At 62.4% G+C, this 24,798-nt stretch overlaps 1 protein-coding gene across 3 annotated transcripts; it reads right to left on the bottom strand.

Annotated features, from left to right (window-relative positions):
• Positions 1-536: 536 nt before the first annotated feature.
• Positions 537-23,568, bottom strand: SH2B2 (SH2B adaptor protein 2). Of its 3 annotated transcripts, none has more exons than XM_067705826.1 (9): positions 23,305-23,568; positions 12,194-12,951; positions 8,926-9,027; positions 7,175-7,266; positions 5,800-5,891; positions 5,528-5,692; positions 4,194-4,402; positions 1,555-1,726; positions 537-1,058 (listed from the first exon to the last, which is right to left on the bottom strand). In XM_067705826.1, exons 2-9 carry the CDS (start codon positions 12,920-12,922, stop codon positions 715-717), a joined length of 1,905 nt encoding a protein of 634 aa, XP_067561927.1. In that variant the 5' UTR covers positions 12,923-12,951; positions 23,305-23,568; the 3' UTR covers positions 537-714. The 3 variants fall into 3 exon arrangements, with proteins under 3 accessions (XP_067561927.1, XP_067561929.1, XP_067561928.1); XM_067705828.1 differs by having other exon boundaries at positions 5,528-5,689; XM_067705827.1 differs by lacking the exon at positions 23,305-23,568 and adding an exon at positions 16,881-17,646.
• Positions 23,569-24,798: the final 1,230 nt, after the last annotated feature.

The raw sequence follows: 24,798 nt of genomic DNA, 5'->3' as shown, positions 1-24,798 counted from the left end.
ACTGCCCAATCCCCAAGTGGGCTCATGTGGGAAAATCCTGTCCACACTGCCAGGACCTCAATGACGAGCCCAAGGACACAGTTATTCTCTCCTCACCAGAGTCCAGCTCCTCACGCTGGCATTCAAGGCCCCCCATACCTGGCCTCGCTCCCATCCTTCACTGTGTCCCAGGATGAACCCTCCTTTCTCACCTTTCCTCTACCCTCCCCTCATTCTTGCCCCCAAAGCCTCTGCTCAGTTATCCCTCCCCCCTTCCTCTCTCACAGCTCCGCCAAAGCCCCCTCCCCAATCCCTGTGGGCCTCTTGGGCCCAGCGCTTTAGCTCTGCACCTCCTTCAGGACTGCCGGTTTTCTCCCGGTTTCACTCGCCCAACGGGGTGCCGGGTCCCCTAAGACAGACCTGGGTGGGGGCCGGGCAGGCGCCAGGCCACGGTGGGCTCTACACGGGGCCCGTGTGTGGCTCTCCCTCCTCCCTGGCAGGCCCAGGAGGAGCCGTGCCTGAGGCCAAGGCAGGAGAAAGGACGACGGAGAGCCAGGTGCAGTCCCTAAAACAGGCTCTTTAATAACATTATGTCTTCACTGAAGAGCTTCGCTTTTCCCACCCAGCGCCGGGCGGGGGCCGGCAGGGTCCGTGGGACGGACGGCCACGTGGGCCATCGCCCCGCGGCCGGGCGGGTCCGGGTGGCCCCAGGGCCTTGGCGCCGCCCGCGCCGGCCTAGTAGAAGGAGTACTGGTTCTCGACCGCGCGCGTGCGGCCCCGGGCGCCCTCTCCCGGCCCGGTCTCTGGGGGCTCGTCGGCGCCCCCGCCCGCCGCCTCCAGCAGGCGCTCGGCGCTGTTGCTGCGGCTGCGCGCGCTCAGCGGGCCCTCGACCGGGCGCGAAGCGCCGGGCACAGACGCTGCCGAGGACGACGAGGCGGATGAGGACGAGGCGCCGCCGGCCTCCGAGGGCGAGGCGGGCGGGCAGGCAGCCGCGGCGAGGCTGGAGAAGTAGTGCTGGCCGGCCGGCTCGCTCCAGCAGGTGGGGGGCGCGGGCGCGGCGCTGGGCGAGGGCCCCGGGTCTGCAACGGGAGACCGCGGGCCGTCAGCGCCAAGCCTGGGCCCTGGCCACCCCCCGACCCCCAGTCCCGGCGTGCAGACAGGGGCCAGAGCCCCGGAGGAACGGGATGGCCTGGCATCACACAGGGAGCCGGGAACCCGAATTCAGCGCGCCGGGTTCCAGCCCACCTCCCCGATAACTAAAGTCATGGGTATAGGCGACACCCGCGTGCCAGGCACCCTCACTCACCCCTCCAAGGCTTCCTTCCTTCAACAGCTCAGCGCTGAGCCCCACCTGCGCAGGGATCTAAGGGACTCCACCCCCTTCCACCTGCCGGGAATTACTCAGGACACGGCTCCCTCAGGGCTGCCACTCTCCCGCCAGTCCTGATGCCCGGGTTGCTTACAACTCGCCCAAGACCGGGTGCTCATCCCGCGGGTCTAGCAGGGTGGCAGCCTGAGGGTGACTCCCCCACTGCCCACCTGTCTGTTTGCACGGGCCAGGTAGGGGCGTCTTACCAGGTGGGGGGTCCTGGGCCCGCACATAGCTGCGAAGGGTGATGTCTGCAGAGCCCCCGGACTCCAGCGGGATGGGGTGGGTGTGGAAGTGGCGGAGCATGTCGAGCACAGACTGGAACCACAGGTGCTGCACATGGCACTGCCCGTGGCCGTTCAAGGACAGGCGCAGGTGCTGTGGGCACAGATGGGTGTGGTCAGTGTGGGGTGCGGGGGTCTCGGACTGGCCCCACGCTTGGCAAGTGCCTTGGAAGGTCACGGGGAGGACCAGGTCTCACAGAGGCCACAGGGGTGGTGTCAGAGTGGGGGCGCCTGACACATGAGCCCATCTTAGGGGGGGTCATGCCTATGGCGGGGATGGGGAATGAGGGCCACAGAGCCAGGCTGGGACTGGAGGGAGCATGCAACTGTCCCTATGCTGGAAGCGCCCACATCAGGCCCCTCGCACACCCCCTCCATCCCTAGTCTCCAAAAGCCCTAGAAGGTAGAGATTACAGCCTCCATATTAGAGATGGCGAAACCCAGGCCCAGGGAGGGGGAGACTCGCCCGCAGCCGCAGAGCACAGAGCTAGGAAGAGAACTCGTGTTTGGGTGACCCTCCCACCCCAGCAGCTAGGGGTCTGCCCACTGTCCCCGTACAGGCAAAGCCCAGCAGGCTGCAGACAACCCCCAGGGTGGCTGGGGACGAATGGCTGCAGACGCTGCTCAACTGTGCTGCAGCGGGAGAGCGTGCAGCACGGAGGAACAGTGCCCACCCGGGCCAGGCGCCTCAGGGAGAGAGGAGCCACAGGCCTGCGGTCTCTAGTGGTGAGCCACAGGTCTCTGGCTTCAGCCCTTTTTTTGCTCCATGTGTATCTCACAAGGGGAAGAGTGGCCGTCTCTGGGGTGTGTGTGGCAACAGGGGTGATGATAGGAGGGTGCATGCGATGGGGGAGCTGGCCTCCTAGTACAGGAGAGAGAAACCCTGGGGAGGAGGGGAGTGTTCCCACGAGTGAGTTCTGCCACTCGGCAGGGCCAGAAGTTGCCAGAACAGTGTGGGCAAACCCGGGGAGCACTCATGGCAGCCCAGGGAAGGGGCTCAGCCCAAACCAGCATAGTGGGGTCACACCACAGCCTCAAGTCAGGGTGGGGCCTTTGGGGACAGAGACCCAGGGCAGAGCTGGGCCCCAGGGAGCGTGTGCCTCTCAGTCTTTGGAAAAACATTCCAGACATTTCTTATCTGAAGGTGAAAAGTGAGGCCTGGGAAGGCAGAGGTCTTCCTTCCCCGGAGGTGTATGAGTAGGAAGCGGCTCTATCCCACCACTAACTTCTCTAGCTCTGCACAGGACTCTGGACAGACACCGTGCTCTGAGAGGCACCAGCTGTGGTGAGTACAAAGTTCAGGGCTGGGTTTTGCCCTGGAAAGAGTGGAGCCTCCGGCTCTGTCTCCCCTCCAAACATCCTGACCCCACCCCCCGACCCCACCCGCCTGCCCCATGCCCCACGGTGGGCTGGGCACCATCCGAGCCTCTGGCTTGGGCAGGCATCAGACCCGGGCCCTCCGAGGAGGCTGCCCTGGGGCCGTGCTGGTTGAGAAGTAAACTCCGGGTCAGGCTGCCGGGGACAGCGTAAAGCGCCTGGTTGTCAGAGGAGCTGGTGAGAGCAGCTGCTTTCCAAGGAGGAGTCCCTAGGGAAGCGCTGCCCATGGGGCCAGCCGGGGGCTGGGACACTGGCTACCAGTGCAGGCCTGGAGCAGGAGTCCTAGGGTGCCCCCTCCTCCAGCAAGGACTGACGGGAACTGTGTCCTGGGCGGAGCCAGGGCTGGGTCTGTTTCCTTAGCGGAAACTCGGGATGGGGGGAGGGGAGTTTGAGGTTCCTGCCCACTCTGTCACACTGAAACCCCCCACGGTCACTGGACTTTCTGTCATGTGTTCCTTTGTGCCTTAGGTCTTTATTAGCACGCAGTGCCCTTCCTTGAGAGCCCGCCTTCTGGGTTCACAGCCGTGCCTTTGCCCTGCCCTGTCTGGACCACCCTTCCACTTGTCTTCACCTCAAGGATTCTCTGTCCATTGCACGTCTCAGGTCAAGGTCCTCTCCTACTCTGGCTGGTGGGGTCAGGAGCCTCCTCTGGCGCCCCCTGCTCTGTGGCCCTCCTGCCGGGCCCAGCTCCTCCTCTTCTGCCTGGTTCTCTAGGGCCCACTGTATGTGGTTCCCTTCCACAACCCCGGGCCTGGTCTGAGCACAGGCCTGGCCCGCAGCTGGGGACCACGAGGGGCTGGTGAGCTGTGCTGAGCAGGGGACAAGAGGGGCTCTTGCGTGCTTGGAGCACTGGTGGACCCCAGCCTTGTACGGAGGTGGCTCTCGGTGGAGACCCTCAGAAGCCCTAGTGCTACGTGATCCCCAATGCACAGGGTCAAAGTCAAACCCTCAGAAGGGCCCAGCCTCCTGGGGGCTCGGCCACCAGCAGAGAGGTGCAGGAGGGAGGCGAGTGATTCGGAGCATGGCCGGGGTAGGCCTGGCCTGTGGGAAGCCATGCCACCCCTACACCCGTGGAGCCTCCTCCTGGGCGCAGGTGCAGCCTCAGGACCAGGGCCACCTCAGCCCGCCTCCCCCTGGGCTGGATACTTCCCCGCTGTGCCCCCCACCCGCCTTCCCTGACTTACCTTGGCCTTGCCCTGGAAGTTGAAGGTCAGCACGTACTCGCCAGGCCGAGTCTCACTCTGGCGGATCACGAAGAGGCCGTGGCTCCGGGGCCCGCCTGCCAGAACCAGCTGAGCTGCCTTGACCCGTGACAGTGTCCCGTGGAACCAGGGGTAGTCAGAGAGCTCCAGCTCGGGCTCAGCCTCGGGCTCCGGCTCTGCTCCGTCCTCCACTGCAGAGGGATGACAGTGTGAGAGGCGTGGGGGAGAGAGGGGGCACGTAAACGAGAAAAGGGATGCATCATCTTGTTGGGTTTTTGCATGTAAGATGCTGCTGAGTAATTTAGAACGAGGCAGGGAGCTGACCCACCCACTAAACATATGACGTAAACTGAGGCACGGAGAGGAGAAAATGATAGAATAAGAGAATGTAGATTTAAGCTACAGACTGGTTTAGCAAATAGTTTAATGATAAGAATGTATCACATGATGGAATGGGTGCCTTTTGTCTCAAGGAAAGACCATTAATAGCAATTGGTGGGATTTCCCTGGTGGCGCAGTGGTTAAGAATCCGCCTGCCAATGCAGGAGACACAGGTTCGAGCCCTGGTCCGGGAATATCCCATGTGCCGCGGAGCAACTAAGCCCGTGCGCCACAACTACCGAGCCTGCGCTCTAGAGCCCGCGAACCACAACTACTGAGCCCACGTGCCACAACTACGGAAGCCCACGCATCTAGAGCCCATGCTCTGCAACAAGAGAAGCCACTGCAACGAAGAGTAGCCCCCGCTTGCTGCAACTAAAGAAAGCCTGCACGCAGCAACAAAGACCCAACACAGGCAAAAATAAATAAATTAATTAAAAAAAAAACAACTGGCAAATGGTTTCTGTTCTCACATAACACACATTAAATGTTCTTGCACCTCCTGAACCAGTAACAAAACTCCTCAGTACCCCAGCTGTGTCTGCTTGTATGTATAACATCAGAACATGCTTATTTCATAGTCATCGTCCGGTTTTCTCTGGTTTGGTGGGATCACTTAGTTTCCTGGGGTCACTCTCTAAGTCGGCAACAAACCTGGGAACAGATCAAGTGTCTGTGTCCCCAAGCCCTCGTTACAACCCTTTGCACCCCTTTCTGTGAGCGTTTTCTACTGAAACCAGGGCCCGTGGGAGGGGTCACATTCCCGGACTAGCCTGCAAAAGCCAGAACAACCGAGTAGCTGTGCAAAGGACCCAGTGGGATGAAATGTCACTGCTTCTGAGGCTCAGGAAGCGCTTGGGAGAGGCCTGGGGGTGCCTGTGGCCTCGGGCGGGGGCGCAGGGAGGGGCAGCAGGAAGAGTGCAGCCCCACTGCACCTGTGTTATTGCTGTCACTGCCGCTGCCACCTGGGGACTCCAGGGTCTCCAGGAAGGTCTCCAGTGGGACATGGACCAGGGACTCCCCGACGGCATCTCGAGCTCGGCTGTGTGGGGCTGTCACCACGGCTGCCGTTGTCTCTAGGGGCCGGGGCAGGTCCGCTGCTGGAGAAATGGCAGGTGAGAAGCACGTCTGTCTGTCTGACCATCTTTGAGCGACCGTCCCCTCCGACCCTGCCTCCACTACTCCAGCCAGCTCTGTCCCCACCTACCATCCGTCAGGAGCTCACAGCTGCAAGAGGCCACACGGCTGGCCAGACAGCTTCCCCGGGCACAGGGGAGATCGGCATCTTCCTCGCTGTCCCTGCGAAGGCAAGAAAGCGCAACCACGTCCTGCCATGGGACTCGGACCGCAAGCTCATGGAGCCGGGAGTGGCAGACAGTCCCGCGGCCAGCATCAGCCCTGTCCCTCTGCCACACCCTCAGCTTGCTCTGTGGCCGCCATGTGAGTGACCGGGCCATATGGAGATGTCTCCTGGTGGGTGCAGCTCTCCTGGAGGTCACATGACCCCTGCCCCCTAACCCTCGACAGGCTGCCCTCCTCCTAGGATCCCACGGAGGCCCTCATACAGGGGCAGGGCGTGGTGGGGGGCGGGGCCGGGGCCAGCTCCCTTCCCTGCCCTGGGCCTTTGTCTCCCCATCTGTGCCACAAAGTGATTTTCACCTTCACGGGGGCTGCGGAGCCGATGGCTGGGAGGGCGGCAGGGGAGGGATAACGGCCACTTTGGGGATGGGGGTGGCGGGGTGGGGGGGGCCCTGGGAGGCGCTCAGGACTTTAATTGTGCTTCCTTAAATGAAGCTCTTAATCAGGAGGCAGCAGCCCCTCCCCCGGGGCCTGGCTCAACCCAGTAGCCGGAGCTCCTGCCAAGTGCTCAGCCTGCTGGCCTGCTGCCCCTCCTCCTCCGGCCTCGGGCCTCTCCCGCGCGGCGCCGCCAGCCTCCCTGCTGTTCCTCCCGCACACGGCTGACCACAGCTGCCCTTATTACCAGCCATGGCTCCCCACTGCCCCGACCTACCAGCTTCCGGCGCCCTCACGGAAGTCTCCTCCTCACGGGCTCTAATTCCAGTCACCCGAGGGCCTGACATTCCCTGCGAGTCCCAGGTCCTCGCACACCTCCACAGCCTTTGCTGGGCTGTTCTCTCTCTTCTTCCTCCCTGCCGCCCCCAGCCCCCTCTGCCAGGCTCAGGCCCGCCCTTTGTTTAAGCCGCAGAGAAGGGGGGCACCTCTACCACTACAGCTTCTCGGAGCCCCAGGACTGGGTTAGGGGCCTCCCGGTTGGTCCCCCACCCCTGGCACTTTGGGCTCACCCCATCACTACCCCTGTCCTAGTGGTTTCAGCCTCCCCTGGAGTGAGAACAAGACTTGATTTAACTTCCCTCCAGGTCCCCAGACCCTGAACCTACAGGGCCTGCTGGGAATGGGAGTGTGGGCGTTCTGGCCAGCACCCACCTGAGTTGGACTGCAATGGGAGAAGCCCATGTGTCAAGCTCAGCTCCTGCCCTCCCCGTGGAGGCTGGACCAAGGGCACAGCCGAGCTAGGCGCCCCCCACCCCGTCTTCCCATCCTAGGAGCACTTGGGCACTCACCCAGGGTCCACACAGCCCTGGATGTCAGCTACCCACGAGTGCTTCTGCAGGGAGTCGATGGTCTCCAGGATGTACTCTGCTCCGTTCTCCACCTGGGGAGGGGGTGGCGAGAGTCCAGATCACAGTCAGCACCCTCGGCAGGAGGCTCCGGAGCCCGGGACAAATGGCTCATCCCACCCCTCCCCCCTGGGGGCTCACTGGTGAGGGCAGCAGGAAAGACAATGGGGGCCCTGGGTGGAGCCCACACTCTCAGCAGCCCCTTCCTCCTGGGCCCCCCACTGGGGATCATGGAGATGATGTCCAGCCCTGCTGAGCTCAGGTCCTCAGGCCCTGGAGGAGGCCATGCTGGCTGGGCAAGGGATGGGGAGGTGGGGTGGAAGGGCATCACAACCCTCAAGTCTGTGAGGGGCCGGCTGGCCCAGCAGCGAGTTGAGGGCCCACACGCTTTTGCGCCTGGAACTCCACCTCTGTGGCCACGCCCCTGGGATAAGAAGCCTCCAGAAGGGAAACAAGGAGGAGAAAGCCGGGCCCAGAGTGTGATCCTGCACATACATTGTCTGATGAACTCTTCCCAACAGCCCCGTGAGGGGGGTGATGCTTTCCCCGTCGTACAGATGAGAAGACTGACGTTCAGAGGTTCAGGTAACTCGCTCAAAGTCACACTAGCGCTCGGTGGAGGTGTTGGGGCCCGAACCCAGGTCTCTAAGGCCAAGGCCTGGGCTCTGAGCTTCTTGTCGCGTGTCTCAGTAAAGAGCAGTTGGACTCCCAGCATCTCAGAGCTGGGACGGTCCTCGGAACTTCCTTCATCCCCTCTCTGAATGGATGGGGAAACTGAGGCCCACAGCGGGCCGGCAGGTGAGCCCGTTGGCCTCAGGGCTCCTGAGCATAATCAGAGACACAGAGGCCACCCAGCTGTCGGGGGCGAGGCTCTGACCTGTCTCATCCAGCAGATGAGAGTGCCAGGCAGGGAGGGGCCGTGTCCTCAGTCCCCCGCCTGGGGTGACTCAGGGTATGGGGTTGGCAAACGTTTGCTAAATGAATAAGAGAGTTCATGACTAAACAAACAGGGACAGTAAAAACATAAACCCAACCGGGAGCCTGGAGAGGAGGTGCGGGGGGCCTCCATGCAGCTTCAGGTGGGTAGAACCAGGCCTCCTTGGGGACTTGGTCTCACAAACACGCTCTAATCCTCCAAGGAGGCACAGGGCCACAGCCCTGGCAGCCCGGAGCCGTGTCCTCAGCAACCCAAGCAGGCCACCCCGGCGATGTGGAGCCTGGGAAAAAGAGGAGCTGCCCCCAGACTCACTGGGGTGCCCCCCTGCCCACCCTCAGGGCCTTTGTGCCCTCTGTGGGACCAGGCAGGTTCCCACACTCCAGTGCTGGCGACAGGAGCATTTGCATAACTGCTGCAGGCTGGCTACCAGTTCCTGTCTGTGGGGTGGGTGCTCGCTGACTCCAGTGGGGGAAGGGAGGGGAGGAAGTGAAACTCAGGACCTTCACCCAGGCGCAGGAGGAAATGGGAACGGGGCCGCACATGGTGGACTTGGACGACACCTGGGGCATTTGGCTTTGGAGCCCAGGCCAGGATTCACATCCTAGCCATGTGCTTGACATCTGCGTAGGATCCTGGGACCCCCAACCAGGGCTCCCTCCCCCTGCCCTGCTGCTGGTCCTTTACCCTCACCTCCCCCGACACTGCCCTCAAGCTCTGCCACCCATGAGGGATCTGTGGGGCCCGGGGTGGGGCTCACCTTGAGCACGAACGTGTTGTCCTTCTCCGGCATCTCCAGGGGCATGGTGGTGCGGACCTCAATGATGGCCGACAGAGGGATGCTGACTTTGGGCCTGGAGGCCTGGGAGGCCAGAGGAAAGGGCAGTGAGACAGCGGCCCCAGGGTCTCCTGAAGCCCTCTCCCCCGTCCCCACTCCCAGAGGTCAGAGCAGCCCTCAGCTTAGGATGTCAGGCAGCCCTGGCACAGAGGTGTCCCAATCCCCATTTCACAGATGGGTAAGTTGAGGGAGTTCCTGGGAAACAGAGGGACCTCCCCATATAGTCACACAGCAAGTCAGGGACAGAGCTGGGACTGACATAAGTCTCCCACCTCTGAGCCCTGAGGGGGTGAACTCTGCCCCAGCTGCCCTTCCGCCCAGCGCAACTACCGGATCTGTGGTTTTCACATTTTTCACCTTGACCCATAGTAAGAAATACATTTGACGTTGTGACCCAGTACACACACACAGGTAAAAATATCTCTGAAACACATGTTTCACCAGACAATATTTACCCTGACTGTGTGATGGAGTGTGAGATTTTCTATTCTATTCTAGTTCATTTAAAAAAAAATGCTCATCTCCCCCTTCAGACTAGATTTTCCACAGCACAGGTCTGGAGCCTCAACTCAGAACAGGACTCCTGGAGCCGGGCAGGACGTGTCTCTAGGTGGAGGCAAAGGGACCAGTGTGGGATTTAACCAAGGTGAGCTGGCAGGACTCCTGGGGACGGCCCTCTGCCCCAAAGCTCCTGGCCCTGGCCTGAAGGCCCCCCGGGGCTGCCTTGAGACTGAGATTCCTGGCAGGGCTTGGGCTTTGGGACAGGGGCTTTCTTAGGAGGAAAGGGAAGGGCCACACGTTGGGTGGGCAGGCGGATGGGAATTCCTGGCAGCACTGGCTGCCATCCAGCAGAGCAGGGCTGCGCTTGGGGCGGTGACTGCGAGGCTCGGCTGACCATGGCAGGCCACCAAGCCAGCCGGGGGGGCAGGGGCCGCGGTCCTGGAGTGGGTGGAGCGGACAGGTCTGCAGTGAAGGCTGGTCTGGGAACTACCGCTGGGCTCCCGCTGGCCACAGGCGGTGATTCCTCTGCCTTGCACTTGAGGCCCGTCTGTCCTGGCCTAGCTGCCTCTCACCCGGCTCCAGCTCACTGTTACCACTTCCCTGGACGGAGCCATCAGGCTGTTTCACGACCCCAGACCTTGGCTCACTCAGCTTGAGTCTCCAGAAATGCCTGTCCTGGGGCCCTGCCACCTGGTGAGCACTCATGAAGCTTCTCCTCCTTGTGGCCCCCCGAGCATCCTGTGCTCACCCCACTGAGGTTTATTTTACCATCCAGTCCAGCAAATATCACTTGTCTGGTGGTTCCCTAATGGCAGGGGGCCAGCGTCATTGCTCCCTGGGCCCCAGGGCTGGCCGGCCTAGGGCTATGAGGGCACCTGGGGTCCAGGAGACTTTTCCTGCAGGGTGAGTGAGAGGGCAGGATGCTGGAAGCCTGACACACGGGGCTGTATGAAAGAGCAGGCTGGGGGTCCCCGAAACAGCCCCTAAGCCTGCAGACCCCAAGCCCCGGTCTGCTCCAAGGGTGCAGCTAGGCCTTCAGGGGCGAGAGGAGGAAGAAATCTGGACTGCGGATGGGTGAACAGGACTCAAAGGCAGGGGGAGTGTCAGCAGGGGCTCCCCGTGGGGCTCATACACCCTGGAACCAAACATATTTGGGAAACCGGACCTGAGCCCTCACCAGGCATGCTTCCCACCTGGCTCACTCCTGAATTCACAAACATTTGCACGAAAAAAGGAGGGTCTGAGGCCAGATCTGGGATAGGAACCCACCTGCCTTTCGCAGAGGTTGGGAAAGTGACCCCTCAGGAAGCCTGCCCTCTGCCCGCGGTGAATGGTGGGCTGCAGGGGGCACCGGCTGCTGTGTCCCCTCCCTCGAGGGCAGCAGACATGCTATTTACAGCTGAGCAGCTGTGGTTGCCACTCAGGGCCCAGAGGCATTGAAGCCCTGCCCTGTGGGTGACCCTGGGCAAGCCCCACCCCACTTCCCACCCCTCACTGGGCCTCGCTCTCCCTGTCTGACAAACGGTGGAGTTGGGCTTAGTGGCCCATGACTCTCTCAGGGACCTAAAGGTGGGGGCCTGGGCAGGCAAAAAGTTCTTGGTGAGTCTGGGCATCCTGGGACTTGGGGAGAAAGCTCTTCAGAGAGTCAGTGTGTCCCTGGGAGATCACCTCTCATGGGCACCCCGCCTTGGGGAGCCCACATCCTGCACCTCCAGGGGAGAAAGGCAAGGGGGAGCATCCAGCGTCCCGACAGACAGGGAGATGGAGAAGGAGGCGAGACGCAGGGTGGCTAAAGACAGCGGGGAAAGAATGGGCCCAGAGGTGGGTGAGGGCCCTGGGCGGACAACCCCGCACTCTTCCAAACCTCCCAGTGCACAAGGAGCTCCCAGCTCCACGCTCCTTTCATTCCCGAGACCACCAGGGTGATGGGTATAATTAGCTCAGCTCTGCCTACTGCGAGCTGCGTGACTTTGGGCAGCCCACACCCCCTCCCTTCGTTCTCTTCTCTTCTTCTGTGACCTGGGGACCATGCTGCCCGCCTTGCCGGGGCAACTGGGAGGATGAGGGCTCTCAGAAAGCGGGCACTATTGTTAGAGTTATTCCCTCTTCCCAAACAAGGCAGATTTGCTCTGCTGGAGGAGACCCAAAGCTGCCCTCAGGGCTCTGACATTGAGCCCCCAAGAGAGGGGAGGGCACGGTGCACTCAGGTGAGCGGCCATGCTGGTGACAGCCAGGAGGAGCTTATGAAATCTGGGCCGGAAAGGGGCCACCTGGGCAGGGGCTGGGCTGGAGCGTGGCAGCTAAGCTGGGGGACAAGCAGATTTCCCCTGAGAAGGATGCAGACCCCCGGCAGGCCCTCTGTGAGTGTGCCAATGTCATTGCCTCCTTTCCTCTCTGGGGAGGCTCCAGCCACCCAGGGGCCCCAGGTGAGGAAGAGGAGTCCAGGCAGCCAGGCTCTCCAATACCTCCAAGAACAGTACCCAGAACCCCTTCTGTAGCCAGAGGGCCCTTCTGACACCTCACAAGCAGAAAAAGAGGGCCTGAGGGGTGACTCATCCCAGAGGCAGAGGGGGGCCCCTGGCATCCCAGGTTCCTGACCCTGAATACTCCATCCTGCCCATCAGATCAGGCAGTGCGGTCCCCGAAGCCAGCCCCTCCACGGTCCCCCCAGGTGGCGGTGGGCACTCACCTTGGGCGGCACGAAGAACTCTAGGCGGAAGCGCTCGCCTGCCACGGCCCTGCGCAGGAGCAGGCGACACTTCTGCCACTGGGCGGCGCCCCCGGGACCCGCGGCCGCGTCGTCGGCCACCATGAAGCGCAGCGCGCCCTCGCGCTGGATGTCCAGCAGCTCCACCTTGGCCGCTAGCGTCCGCGACAGCCGCAGGCGCCGCGTCCACTTGTCGCGCGGCTCGGCTGGGGGCTCGGCGGCCCGCGGGGCGGCGTCGGGCTCGGGCGAGGAGCGCCGGTGCCACATGTCGCGCACGCCGTCCACCACGCACAGGCTCATATTGCGCAACGAGAAGCCCTTGCGGACGCGGGCCTTGGCCGCCGCGTGCGCCGACACGTCCTCGGAGCTCCGCGAGTGGCCGTAGGGCGCGGCTTTGAGCGCCGGGGTCCCCGAGGGCTCGGGCTCCATGGCGTCTGGGGGCTCGGCCGCTCCCCGGGGCGCCGGCCCGGCCACCAGCACGCGGCGCACCTCCTCGCTGAACACGTCCAGGAAGTTGGCGGCAAAGTGGCGGGAGAAGGAGGCCCCGGCGTCGGGCGTGTCGTAGGCCGGGTTGTCCCGCAGGAAACGGCAGAACTTGTGCGCGAAATCCACGGCGGCCGCCTGCGCGTGCAGTTCACAGAACTGCCGCCAGTCCGGGACCGGAACCGGGACCGGGGCGGCGGCGGCGGGGCCGGGGGCGGCACCATTCATGGCTCCTGTCCCATCGCAGCCCCCGGAGGCTGCAGGTGAGAGGAGCGAGTGAGTGAATTCCTGACCCATGTCCAGAGCGCCCACCAGCCCCACTCCCCCAGGGCTGTGTGCAAGCTTCAGTGTGTGAGGACAACCAGGCAGGGGGGACACGTGTCTGCAAGAGGGGCACTCTCCTTCAAGCAGCAGTCTCAGGGAACCCCAAGGTCATTCCTGGGCTTGGCGAGGGAGGCTGGGATGACAGACGCCTTCAAGTGGGGTCCCCAATGAGCCTCCAAGTGACCTCGCTTCCCTGAGTACCCTCTTCTGAGGGTCCCCAAAGTTTGGTGGACAGAAAGAAGTCATGCGCAATCCTCTTGGCTCTGCCTTTGAAATATACCAGGAACCCCACCCCTCCGCTGCTCCCCGCCATCCGTGCTGCTGGCCTGGGACCCACACAACCCTTTCTCCTGCCTGCAGTATTTTGGCAGCCTCTTCATTGGTCCCCCGGAACCTGACCTCACCCCCTATAGCCTGTTCTCCACCCAGGAACCCAGTCATTTCTGAAACATAAGACAGATCAGGCCCTCCGCTGCTCAGAATCCTGCAATGGTTTCCCACCCCACTCAGAGTAGAAGCCAAAGTCCTACCCATGGCCCCCAAGGCCTCACGTGATCTGCCTCCATTTGACTCTCTGAGCTTATCTCCCGCCACTCTTCTTGCCCACTCTGCTCTGGTCACACCTGAGTCCCACCCCAGGGCCTTTGCACTTGCGATTTTCTTTTGTATTTGCCTGGAATGTCCTTTCCCCACACCCCCTCACGTTTTTCAGGTTTCTGTTCAAATACCATCTTGTCCGATAGCTCTCCTTGCCCACCGCTCTATTTAGAATAAGAAATTCTCCACCCAGCGCTGGTGTCTCCGTGCCCTCTGCCTGCTTACTTTTCTCCACAGTGCTTATCCCCATCTGACAGTCTGTTTATCCACTTGCTTGGTCTCGTTCCACCCCCCCCCCCCGGACCGCCACCCCCCCAAGCACCACACCCTCCCCGGAGAATACCAACTCCACAAGGCAGCGGTTTTGACAGTCTCATATGTGGCTGTGTCCCCAGTGCTGGGCACATGGCAGGCACTCAGTAAATGCTGAATGAATGAATGAATGAACAAATGAATGTGCTCAGCACACCAGGCATGTCACAGCTGTCACTGCCCAAGCCGTCACATGGGGCCTGAGAACACACAGCTTGTTAGTGACACACCAGGGATTCTCACGCTGACTCTGAGACTTTGGGCGTCACCTCCAGTGTGGATCCAGTATGACCAGTGTTTCAAACTGGCATTGAAGGTGCCGCCTCTTCAGACTCTTTTCCCTCACCGTGGACTGGCTGCCTGCTCTCCTTATGTTCCCCCCTCCTGGCACCCTGTTCCCTCCAGAGCTCCCATCCAAACCGGACCTTCCTGAAGAGGCCCTGACCGGGGAATCCCACCTTTCTCCTCCTGTCCCCAGGTGCCCCCACGCTTCCTCACTCCGGATCGCCAAACTGCATGGTGTGTGTCTAGTCATCTGGGGGCCTTGCCTCCTCATGCCCCATCACTCCTGGGGGCACAGGCCCAGCCATTCTGTTTATGCATCTCCTCCCCAACAGGCCAGGGTGAAAATTACTGGTGGAGAAGAAGTGGGGTGCTGCGGTCCTGCCCTGCCTTAGGGAGCCCCTGTCTGAGGGGGCCTGCCAGTGTTAGGGGAACTGAGACAGGGGGTCATGCCCTCGCCTGCCTTTGCAGGATCCCCACAATTCCAGCATGGCCCTTCCCTCACAGCTCCTGGCACCATCTCCTCTCTCCTCTGGGATCCAAACTCTGTAACTAATCACCAGGTGAAAATAGCTGCCCCACTTCTGTGAGATCATCTGTGGAGCCTCTGGGCCATAGGGTACCGTGGGAGTTCCCTCTCACCTTGGGGCAACCTCGGCCATCGATCTGCAGTCGATAACCACAGGACAGCCCCAGGGAGGAAACAGGCCACTTAGCACGGAGGACAGTTTTCCTTCCAAACCAGCAGGTCTCCTCAGAGGCTCTCACCCCAGCACTGGCGGGAGAGTAGCAGGGAGTTCAGAAGGCTTCCTGGAGGAGGCGGGGCTTGCACTGGGCTTCATGCTGGCAAAGAGGATGAAGAGTGACTTCACTGCAGCCATGAGCAGTAACTCGGAGGCAGACTTTTCAGGACATGGGGGAGGGGCTGGGGGAGAACAGGGGCTGAGGCACCCATGAATATGGCTCATTCTGGGCCTCTCTCCTGCCCTGCGCTTCCTCCTCATCTAGCTAACTCCTACTCATCCTTCAAGAATGAATCCAGGGGCCACTTCCTCCAGGAAGCCTTCCCTGACCTCCCCTGCCTCCCCAGCCCAGGAGACAGGTGTTTCCTCTGAGCTCCCACAGTCCCTGCCTGTGCACCCCTCTAACGAGGCGCCCACTGCAGGGTGCCCCAGGTATCTGCTTCCATGTCTGTCTCCCACCTGGCACAGGCACTCCTTGGGGGCAGAAGGCAGGCCTGAGTCATATGCCCGGAATGGGGGTGGAGGCAGGAATGCACCTGCCACCATCACCAAGGCCTTGGCCTGACCTGTGGAGAGCGGGCGTTTCTGAGGGTGGGGCGAGGATGAGGCCCTGCAGCTGAGTTTGTGAAGCCCCGTCCCTGGGCTCCAAGCCCATCCATTTACCCAGCAGGGCAGTGCTCCCCACAGGGGCCATCTCTCTCCCTCCTGAGACCACCAGGAGGGTCAGACTAGGTGACAGGGCAGCCTGGGAAGGGTTAGCACTGGAGCCAGCAGCGAAGTGTGCCCCACTTGCCATAATTTTGCCCTCCATGGGGCAGGTGGGGACAGGGAGGAAGTCGGTCCCAGTGCCACATCCTCAAGCGTCAGTCCCCGTCCCTCCCACCCTTCCTGCTGGTTGAGAATATTCCTGGCACGAAGGGGTAGAGCGGAGGGACAGGACCCAGGGCAGAGGCTTTCACTGGGTGAGGGGCAGGGGGAGGGTCCCATCTAGGCCGCACTGGAGGCAGGGGTGGAACTCGGAGAGGAATTTGCCAAGGGTAGGGGGCACATGCCCTAGGCAGGCACTGGCCTGGGATGCACAGAGGCTGGGGCTGCCTTGACCTCCCCCCTCCCCTGCCCTGACCTCTTGCTGACTGGCCAGGAGCCTATGGGCCCGATGCCCAGCACAGCAGCCCTCACTGTCCCCTGGGTCCAGCTGGGGCTACACAGAAGTGGCAGGGGCTGTACAGCCAGGGCTAGAAGTCACAAGCAGTCGGGCCAGCCCGGGAGCCCCAGCCCTAGTTACAGACCCAGGCCCAGGCATGGCTCTCTGTAAAGGGGGGGGGGCCGCAAGCCAAGAGGAAGACGGCTCAGCCCCAGCAGGGCACGGGTGTGCTGCCCCCCTCATTTTTAAAGTGAGGAAACTGAGGGCCGTGGGCCAGAACTGGGGAGGAGACCGAGTGCAGGTACTCTGCTGACCTGGGCTCCAGGCCTGACCCCACTGCTCTCTGGGTGAAGGACGTTGACCTCAACTCCAGCCTCTGGGCCTCAGTTTCCTCACTTTAAAAATGAGGATGAGGGAATTCCCTGGCCGTCCAGTGGTTAGGAGTCCGCGCTTCCACTGCAGGGAGCACAGGTTCGATCCCTGGTCGGGGAACTAAGATCCCGCAAGCTGCGTGGCATGGTGAAGAAAAAAAAAAAAATGAGGATGAGGGGCCGCCCCTTCCTGGAAGGACAGCACAGGAAGTGGTCTCTGCTGTGTTATAATCCATGTGTACCTGTGGGCAGGACTAGGGCTCTCCAAACCTTTGGGTGGAGCCAGGAGGTCTCCAGTCAGTGTGACACCCAATCAATCATTCTGCAGGTAACCACAGACCCAGATGTGGGAAAAGCAGAGCTTCAGGGGGAGGGGAACCCAGAGGTACCAGAAGCAGGGTAGACGAACTCACCGGGCTCCTACTGTCTGGCCTGTCCGGGAAGGCTTATGGATTGACTCCAGCAGGCCCTGGGCTCTCCCTCCTCCAGTGGCTCCTTGGGAATTTCCGCCCGAGTCTCTGCCTGTGTCACTCTCCAGCCGGCTGGAACTTTCTTCCTCACTCCGCTGACTAGTCAAATTCTGCCCCACCTTTAGGCTATGTAAAACACTCTCCTCTTCCAGGAAGCCTTCCCCCTACACTGGCCCTTCCATCCTGAGCTCCCATGGCCCCTGTGGTCCTTGGCCCTCTCGCTTCCATGGGCCGGGTCCCAGCTCCCCCTCCTCTGGCCCCAGGGAGCCAGAAGAAACCTGCCGAGTCCGTGCAGGACAGCAATGGACTGGCCGGTGGGAGATGTGGGCTCTGTCTTGGGCTAGGCCCTATGTCTCCCGAGGCCTCGGCTTCCCATGGGGGGCTGGAGCAGTGGCCTCCAGCGGCCCCTGTCATGGCCCTTGGACACTGAAGACTGGGGCCCTACAGTCCCTCCAGGAGTGGGACCAGAGGCAGGCAGGAGGTTGCCTCTCACCTTCACGGGCTTCTTCTATGAGGACTCCGGTGGAGACAAAGCGAGCCCCACCCCCATTCCGCCTGGCCTGGGGATCAGGTGGTGGTCCCCCAGCGGCCCTGGGTGGGCAAACTACCCTCCCCAATCCATCACCCTGGGGTTCTTCCAGGCTCAGCTGGGCTGTCTGGCTTCTCCTCCTGGAGCAATGTTTTTTGTTCCCATCTTGCCAGGGCCAGAGGGTGATGGGATGGGGCTTCAGGGAGGCAGGGCAGGGGGTGGGATGGGGAGGGAAGCATAATCCAGTCCCTGCCTGTTGCCTTTCCAAGCCATGGACTCTCCTAACCCCTCTGCCAAGAACCAGACGGGAGAATCCCCCAACCCCCACCCGGTTAGACGCCTGGGAGAGGGGGCGGCTGGCCTTCCGGTGGTAAAAATAGCACTGACAATTGGAAAAGAGGAAAGAAAGCCAGCCATCAGCCCCCAGTGGCACGCAGTTCCGGACCCCATGGCCAGGTCATTCCTTAAAATATTAATGAGGCGGCCTAGCCACCCTGCTAATGGGCCGGTGACCAATCGATCCAGCGCACAGTGGGCAGCGGCCTGGAGGGGCGGGGAGGCACCGGCATGGTCCAGGCCCACACCTGCGGGGGAGGGGGAGTGTTCCAGGGAGCCCCAGCTGGAGCTGGCCTCCCTACCACAGTCTCCTGCCCCCAGGGAGGGAAGGAGGCCCCCAGGGAGGGAAGGAGGCCCTGCAGAGCACACCAGCCACCCGGCAACCTGAAAGGCTGCCCTCTGGGTGGGGGGCAAGGCCTGAGTGGCATCCTCCTCTGTGCTGTGTTCCAGGCTGGGCTGGACAGTGCTACCCGCCCTACCGCGAACCACTCCCGATGGGGAAACCGAGGCCTCTTCTTGGGGCCCCCCCAACACAAGGAGAGGAAAGAAGGCCTCCCTCGGCTGCCCCCTGCCCTCCAGGAAGCTGGCCCCTACCACGCTCACCGATGTCCTGTCCTCCAGGCTTCTCAGGACCACCGGCCCGGCCCAGCCCAGCCGACTGAGCACTTTACCACCAAGCCTCCTCCCAGCTGCCGTCCTGGCCTCTGTGGGACCGTAACCCCCGGTCGCCCCTCTGCACCCCGCCCCCTGCAGCACACAGACAACCTTCTGGCCCGCGACGGAGGCAGAGTACCCAGGGCTCAGTCTGTTTCACTGTTGGCGCCTGGGCGTTGGTTCTTAAGTCTACTCCCTCCCCCCCCCCCCAGAAAGTGTCCTCACAGGGCAGGCCCTGAACCAAGGCCTCCTGCAAGAAGGACGTGCGGCTGGAATTCCCTGACCTTCCCCACCCAGAATATCTGTGCTCGACCCATGACCCTGGCAGGAGGCAGGAGTGGGCGTGATTTCTGGTCTTAATACTCTTGAACTGGCTGGGTCTTTGCTGCAGAGTGGGTCTGGGGAGGAGCTGATTAGCGACAGGGACAGGTGTGGATTAAGAACCCTTGGGACTCTGCCCCTGTCTGTGGGGGTCGGGGTGGGGGGAGGGAGGGGTGGCGCGGGACTCAGCTGGCCCTGGCTTTTCTGAGTATCAGTTTCCGCAGCTGTAAAGTGGGACCATCCTGCTCGCCCACTTAGGCCTGCCTGCTTCGTGGTCCAAGGCCTGTGCTGAGGAGCGTCGCTGGGAGGCGGCTGCTAAAAGCTGGCGGAGCAGCTCTGTGCCCTCACGCCTTCCACGCGACTGCCAGCCTTTGCCACCGTGGGAGTGGGGAAGCCCTTCTGCTGAGCCCCCGAGCTTTCACTGATGCCCCCGAGCCTGACAAGCCCCTCTGGCTCTGGGACCTGCAGACCCCTGGTCCGAGGGGGCCCCACAGCTGCTTCCATCACGGGGGCCCCGTGGCCGGGGCGTCTCCCCTCCTCCACATCTGACCATCTGACACATGGGACAGTGGAGTGGTTAAAAGCCTGAGATCTGGAGCCAGACCGGCTGGCTTTGCATCCCAGCTCCCCTGCTTCCTAGCCGTGTGACTCAGCCTCCTGGGGCCTCAGTTTCCTCATCTGTTAAAACAGAGGGTAAAAGAGCAATGACCTCAAAGGCTGTCCTGAGGATTAAACAAGTGATTTGTTTAAGAATCAAAGCTCCTCTGCTTCTATTTCCTAAGTGTCTTGTATTCATTCCCTCTTTTCCTCCCACTCCTCTGGGCGGAGGACTCCTCCCAAACCTCCTTGTTTCTCACGATCCCCCCCAACCCCTGACAAATCCAGGCTCCACAGTGTGGCCAAGGTCATCTTTCTAGGACTCACATCCAATTGGGCTATGCCCCTGTTTAAAGCCCTTCTCCCCTCACATCTTCCCTGCCAGGAAGTGAGGATTCTCCCGTCATACAGATGAGGAAATGAGGTTCTGGCGAGGGAGGTGACGAGCCCATCATTCACTGGATTTGTACTGAACTCCCACCATGTGCCGAGAGCCATGCTGGCGGGTCCAGGGCCACAGACTGGTGAGGGGGGGAGTGTGAAGCCAAGTTCACATCTGTCCCTTTCTGTAGCACATGCTACTCCCAGCAGGGCTTTGTCACTGGGGAGCTCTCACTCTTGAGGGCACAGTAGGGGGACCCAGGCCCTGCCTGGGGAAAGGAGATGGCCATCCTCAGAGGAGAGGGCTCTCTGACAGGCTGGAGGGCAGGGGAATCCAGGGCTGGGCCCTGCAGGAAGTCGACATCAGATGAGCAGGGAGCGGGGGCCCCAGGACAATAAGCTGTGCCGGGGCCTGGGGGCTCAGGAGGGAAGCCTATCCTCCTTCAGGAGCACCTGGTGCTGGACAGCTCCTGGACAGGTTCTGTAGGTGGAGAGCAGGCTGGGATGGCTCTAGCTGCACTGGCCCTGCCATCCTGGCACTGCAGAGCAGACGCACCAACCCCTCTCCATCCTTGGCCTGAGCCTCGCGGTCTCTCCCTCTCTCCCGGTGTCATGGATCTCACCTAGGCCCTGATTCATAACCCTCCCAGACCTCCCTGGGCCATGGCCCAGCCCCGCAAATCTGCCGGACACCCCGTCAACCCCTTAGCCCACCAGTCTGCCTTCCGGCTTTTTTCACGATACACATACCAGCGACTCCTAACTGAGACCTCCAGTGCCTCCCCTCGGTTCTGAGTATCCCAGAACTCGGTACTGCAGATGCTTATAAAGCTTCCCCAGGCCTTTTCCCAAACAACTGAACTCCCAGCCTGGCTGAGCTCCGCCACCTCAAACTCCCCACATCCAAGTTTTAGTACATCCTCTTCCTCCAACCCCTGCTTGTCCACTGCTCGGAGTCTCAACGTGCAGCCCGGCACTGCCCCACCTGCTTCTCTGCCCCAGTAGCTGGCAGGCCCCTGAGCCCAAGGGGGCCCCGGGAACGCCCCCCTTTGTCCTGTCCCGGCCTCCACTCTGCCCCCCCTGCCCCTCGTCCCTCCACAACACCACATGGCTTGTGGCCTGTCTTCTCTACCAAACCGTGAGTCCCCAGCTGGGTGTTATACCCGCCCCCAGGTGGGCCCTAGACACAGAGGGTCGGAAGTATCTGGAGAATGGAGCCCAAACCCTGCTTCACCCAGAGGAGCCAAAAGATGCCGTACTCCCACACACTGCTCTGCCCAAACAGGTGTGGGCCGTGACCTCCTCTAGATGTTGAAGAGTCAGCCCTGCTCTCCCCTGGGACAGAGCACAGCCATAAAAACAGACGCACCCGGGCTTCCCTGGTGGCGCAGTGGTTGAGCGTCCGCCTGCCGATGCAGGGCACGCGGGTTCGTGCCCCGGTCCGGGAAGATCCACATGCCGTGGAGCGGCTGGGCCCATGGGCCATGGCTGCTGAGCCTGCGCGTCCGGAGCCTGTGCTCCGCAGCGGGAGAGGCCACAACAGTGAGAGGCCCGCGTACCGCAAAACAAAACAAAACAAAAAAACCCAAAAAACAGACCCACACAGGTGAGTGGGGAAGAGAAACCTCCCCAGTTTCCAAAGCTGCCGCCGCCCCTCCAGCCCCACGTGGACAGTGAAAGAGCAGGAAGCGAGGCAGGCTCTAAGACTGGACCCGAATGGCATGGGGACAGCTGCCAGGAGGCCCAGTATACCTAAACTCCCAAGTCCCTACAACCCAGAATAGACAAGCAGTGCAGGAGGTAGAAACCAGATTCTTGTCAGAGAGAAGCGGTTTGGAAGCCTGGCTTGTTGGTTGAGTGACTTTGGGCAAGTCATTTCACTTCCTTGAATCTGTTTCCTTCTCTGCAAAATGGGGATAATAATAGAACCAAACCCCCAGGGTTGTTGTGAAGATTACATGAGAAACGCCACAGAGGCCCTTAGCCTGGCACGAGTCAGCTCGAAACCAAATGCTCAGCCCTGGGGGTCCAGGCTCCACCTGAGTGGGGGTCCCACCTCCTAGGGAAGCTCACCCTTGGGTATGTGCGGGGGGTTCTCCCTGGGAGACCCACAAAGTAGGGAGGAGGGGTCTAGAAATTTTAGACAGAGTTTTCACAGTAAGGGTAAGAAAAAAAGCATATGCATTAACTCGATTCCTCAGAACCATTCAATTATCCCGCATCAGGATCTCCTGCCCATCATCACTGACGCCCTCTAGAGGGGGAGAGGAGGCAGTCTGTGGGAAACTGTCTCTGAGAGCCCCATAAACGCCCTGAACCTTGCCACTGCCCCCACGGCCAGACCTCCTCCAAAGTTCTTAGAGCTGAAGGGTTCTAGGTCACTCCCAGCCGACGGCCTCCTGGATGGGGCAGGGAGGCCAGGATGGAAGAGGTTTGTTCAAAGTGGGGGGCAGGGTTGGGAGGTGGTTCAGTTCACACCCCCAACAGAGGCAGCCAAAGTGTCTTAGGGTAGGCATCCCCTGGCTTCTCTGTTCTCTTAGGGGTGCCCTTTCACCCATGCTCAGCGACCTGTGCTGGAGGGGGCAGCTCTTGCTGGTCACCCAGCTAGGAGGTAGGCAGCACCATCCCCATTTCACAGGGTATTTAATGGAGGCTCAAAGGGCAGAGGTAGGGTTCAGTCCAGGTTTGATTCCCGGCCCTGAGGCTCTCTCCTGCACCTTGTCCACGGTCACTCCTGGGGCTGTCCAGTCAGCCCCGCGAGGCTCCTGAGGGGTCCCAGTCGTTGCAGACTCCTCCCCCTGAAGACCTCACTTCGTGGGCTGCTGGGGTCCCTGCCTCTGCCCGGTCCTGGCCCGCTGGTTTGGCGCGGTGCCGGGCCCCGCGCTGCCCGCAGGTTCATCAATGGCCGAGGCCGAAGGGACTGAATGGAGGGCATGAACCCGCCCCTTCTTAAAGGCGCCGGCCTCTCCGGCACCCTCAGCGATCCTCCCCCCTACAGAGAGCTGCAGGAGAGTTCCCAGGGTGGGCGGGTCGAGAATGGAGACCGTGAGAAAGAAGGCCTGGGCCAAATGGAGCGCGTGCCGGCCCAGCGACGGTGGTCTGGGTAGGGTCCCTCCCGTGGCCGGCACCCTCCTTCCAGGTTGGCCCTCCCCCAGCCCCCGCAGCCTAGGGAAGAGACCCCAGCTCTCCAGCCCCCCCAGCCCCCAGCCAGAGACCCCTCCTCCAGGGGGCCCGCTGCGCTCGCCCCACCAAGGGGCCTGGGCCCTGGGAAGGGGCCTGGGCGCAGCTGCTCCGGAGGCGGCTCGGCCCCTCCCGCCACTCCCGCCCGGCCCGGCATGGGGGTCGGAGAGCCGATCCCCGCCGGGGGGCGCGTCTCCTCCGTCGCGCTCCCTCCCACCCGCGCACACAAAGACAACACGCGCGGACCGGGGCGCGTGCGGCCGCGCTCCCCAGAGCAGCAGTGCGCACACACACGCGCGCCCTCAGGGACGGATGGAGTCCGGGGTGATGGACGGGGGGACGAGGGAACTGAGGACAAGCAGGCCATACCTACAGGCGCGCAGCTGTGGCCGGGAGGGCCGGGGCGCCGGAGGAGCGCTGCCCGGACCGCGGCCGGCCTCCCGGGGCCCGGCGGCTCATGGCCAGCGGGGGGTTAGGGGTCCCTCCGGGAGGGAGCTGGCGTTGGCGGCGGCTCCTCCCTCCGTCGTCCACAACCTCGAAGGCTCGTGCGCTCCTCACTGGCCCAGCGCGGCCCCGGTTTGGCTCTCTCGGCGGCCGAGCCCGGCGCGCTCCGAGCCCAGCCCCGCGCAGCGCGCGCCCCGCCCGCTCCCCCTCCTACCCTCTGCCCGTGCGGCGCGCGCCTTCCCGGCCCCGCCCCCGCCTCGGGCTCGGCCCCCTCGCCCCTCGCAGGTCCCGCCCCCGCCGCGCCCCCCGCCCTCAGCACGAGCCTGTTCGGCGCCCGCCGCTGCTGCTCGCTGCCTCCGGGTGGCGGCGGTGGCGGCGGCTGGACTGCCGAGCCTTGGGGCCCAGAGGGGTTAGGAGCTGGCTTGCAGCCGCTGCATTTGGGGAGAGAGTCCGCGGCTGCCGGGTCTCGCGGAGCAGGCTCCAAGCCAGGCTCCGGAATCCCCGCCGTGCAGAGGCGTCCCCCGGAGCCGGGGGTGGTGGCCCCGGGAGCGTGGCGGGTGGAGGCCGGGTGGGTGGCCTGAGTAGTAGGGTAGTGGGGTGTATGGGGCGTGAGCGCCCGGCGGGGGCCCCAGACCCTCCGGCGTGGGGACAGTGGGCGTCTCGAGAAAGCCCAGATGTCGCAACGGGAGAAGTCAACGTCTGGTTCTCATAAATCCCAAGGGCGAGCACCACGCCCCCTCCCCCCAGCGCTCCGGTGCAGGAAATAGCCCCGGGGCTACAGGGCAGGGAAGACCCGAGCACAGGTCCCACCTCCCCACCTTCACAGTGATGGGGACACTGACGCCACCCGGGTAGGTCTTCAGAGGTCACACAGGGCTGATGGGGGGAGGGGGGGAACACAGCCCTGTCTTCCTCACCCCTGCTTGGTTCTGCAACTCCAAAACCCGGGGCATAGGTTAGGGCAGATCCCAGTCTGGCTGAAAGAACAAAGACTGCTGCTGGCCTTTGCGAAAGCTTGTGGACTAACCCCTGGGGAGCTGGGGACCTCCAGGAGGCTTCCCAGAAGAGATGGAGGGGCTCCAGCAGGCCTGGAAGGCGCCCAAGAGGAGCAGAAGGGCATCAGTGTGAGCAGAAGTGTGGAAGGGCTGCTCAGAGATGAGACCTATTGCTTGCTCCTTGGGGGGTGCCGGACTCCTCCCCTCCTCTCCATTCTTGCCCCTGCCCCAGGCCCTCAGCTCCCACAGGCAGTTAGATCTGCGTCTCCCTGCCTTTGCTAAACTCTCTGCAACCCCACCTCTGGCCGTTCTGTGATCTACCATGGTCTTCCTGCTAGCTGGGAGTGCCTCCATATGTTGCCCTCCCCCACCCATGGTGACCTCTGACCTGTAGAGAGCTCTTTAACCTTTCCCAAAGCCATTT

The sequence above is a fragment of the Pseudorca crassidens genome, chromosome 15 (assembly GCF_039906515.1).
Source record: "Pseudorca crassidens isolate mPseCra1 chromosome 15, mPseCra1.hap1, whole genome shotgun sequence".
Taxonomy (NCBI): domain Eukaryota; kingdom Metazoa; phylum Chordata; class Mammalia; order Artiodactyla; family Delphinidae; genus Pseudorca; species Pseudorca crassidens.
This window is presented reverse-complemented; position numbering and strand designations above follow the sequence as displayed.

Excerpts from the sequence above, each read along its gene's own strand:
- SH2B2 (XM_067705826.1), bottom strand. The coding sequence starts at position 12,922 with ATGAATGGTGCCGCCCCCGGCCCCGCCGCCGCCGCCCCGGTCCCGGTT. Across the intron at positions 7,267-8,925 it reads ACAACACGTTCGTGCTCAAG|GTGGAGAACGGAGCAGAGTA; the intron begins GTGAGCCCCACC and ends CCCCCTCCCCAG. Across the intron at positions 4,403-5,527 it reads CAGTGACAGCAATAACACAG|TGGAGGACGGAGCAGAGCCG; the intron begins GTGCAGTGGGGC and ends ATCCCTCTGCAG.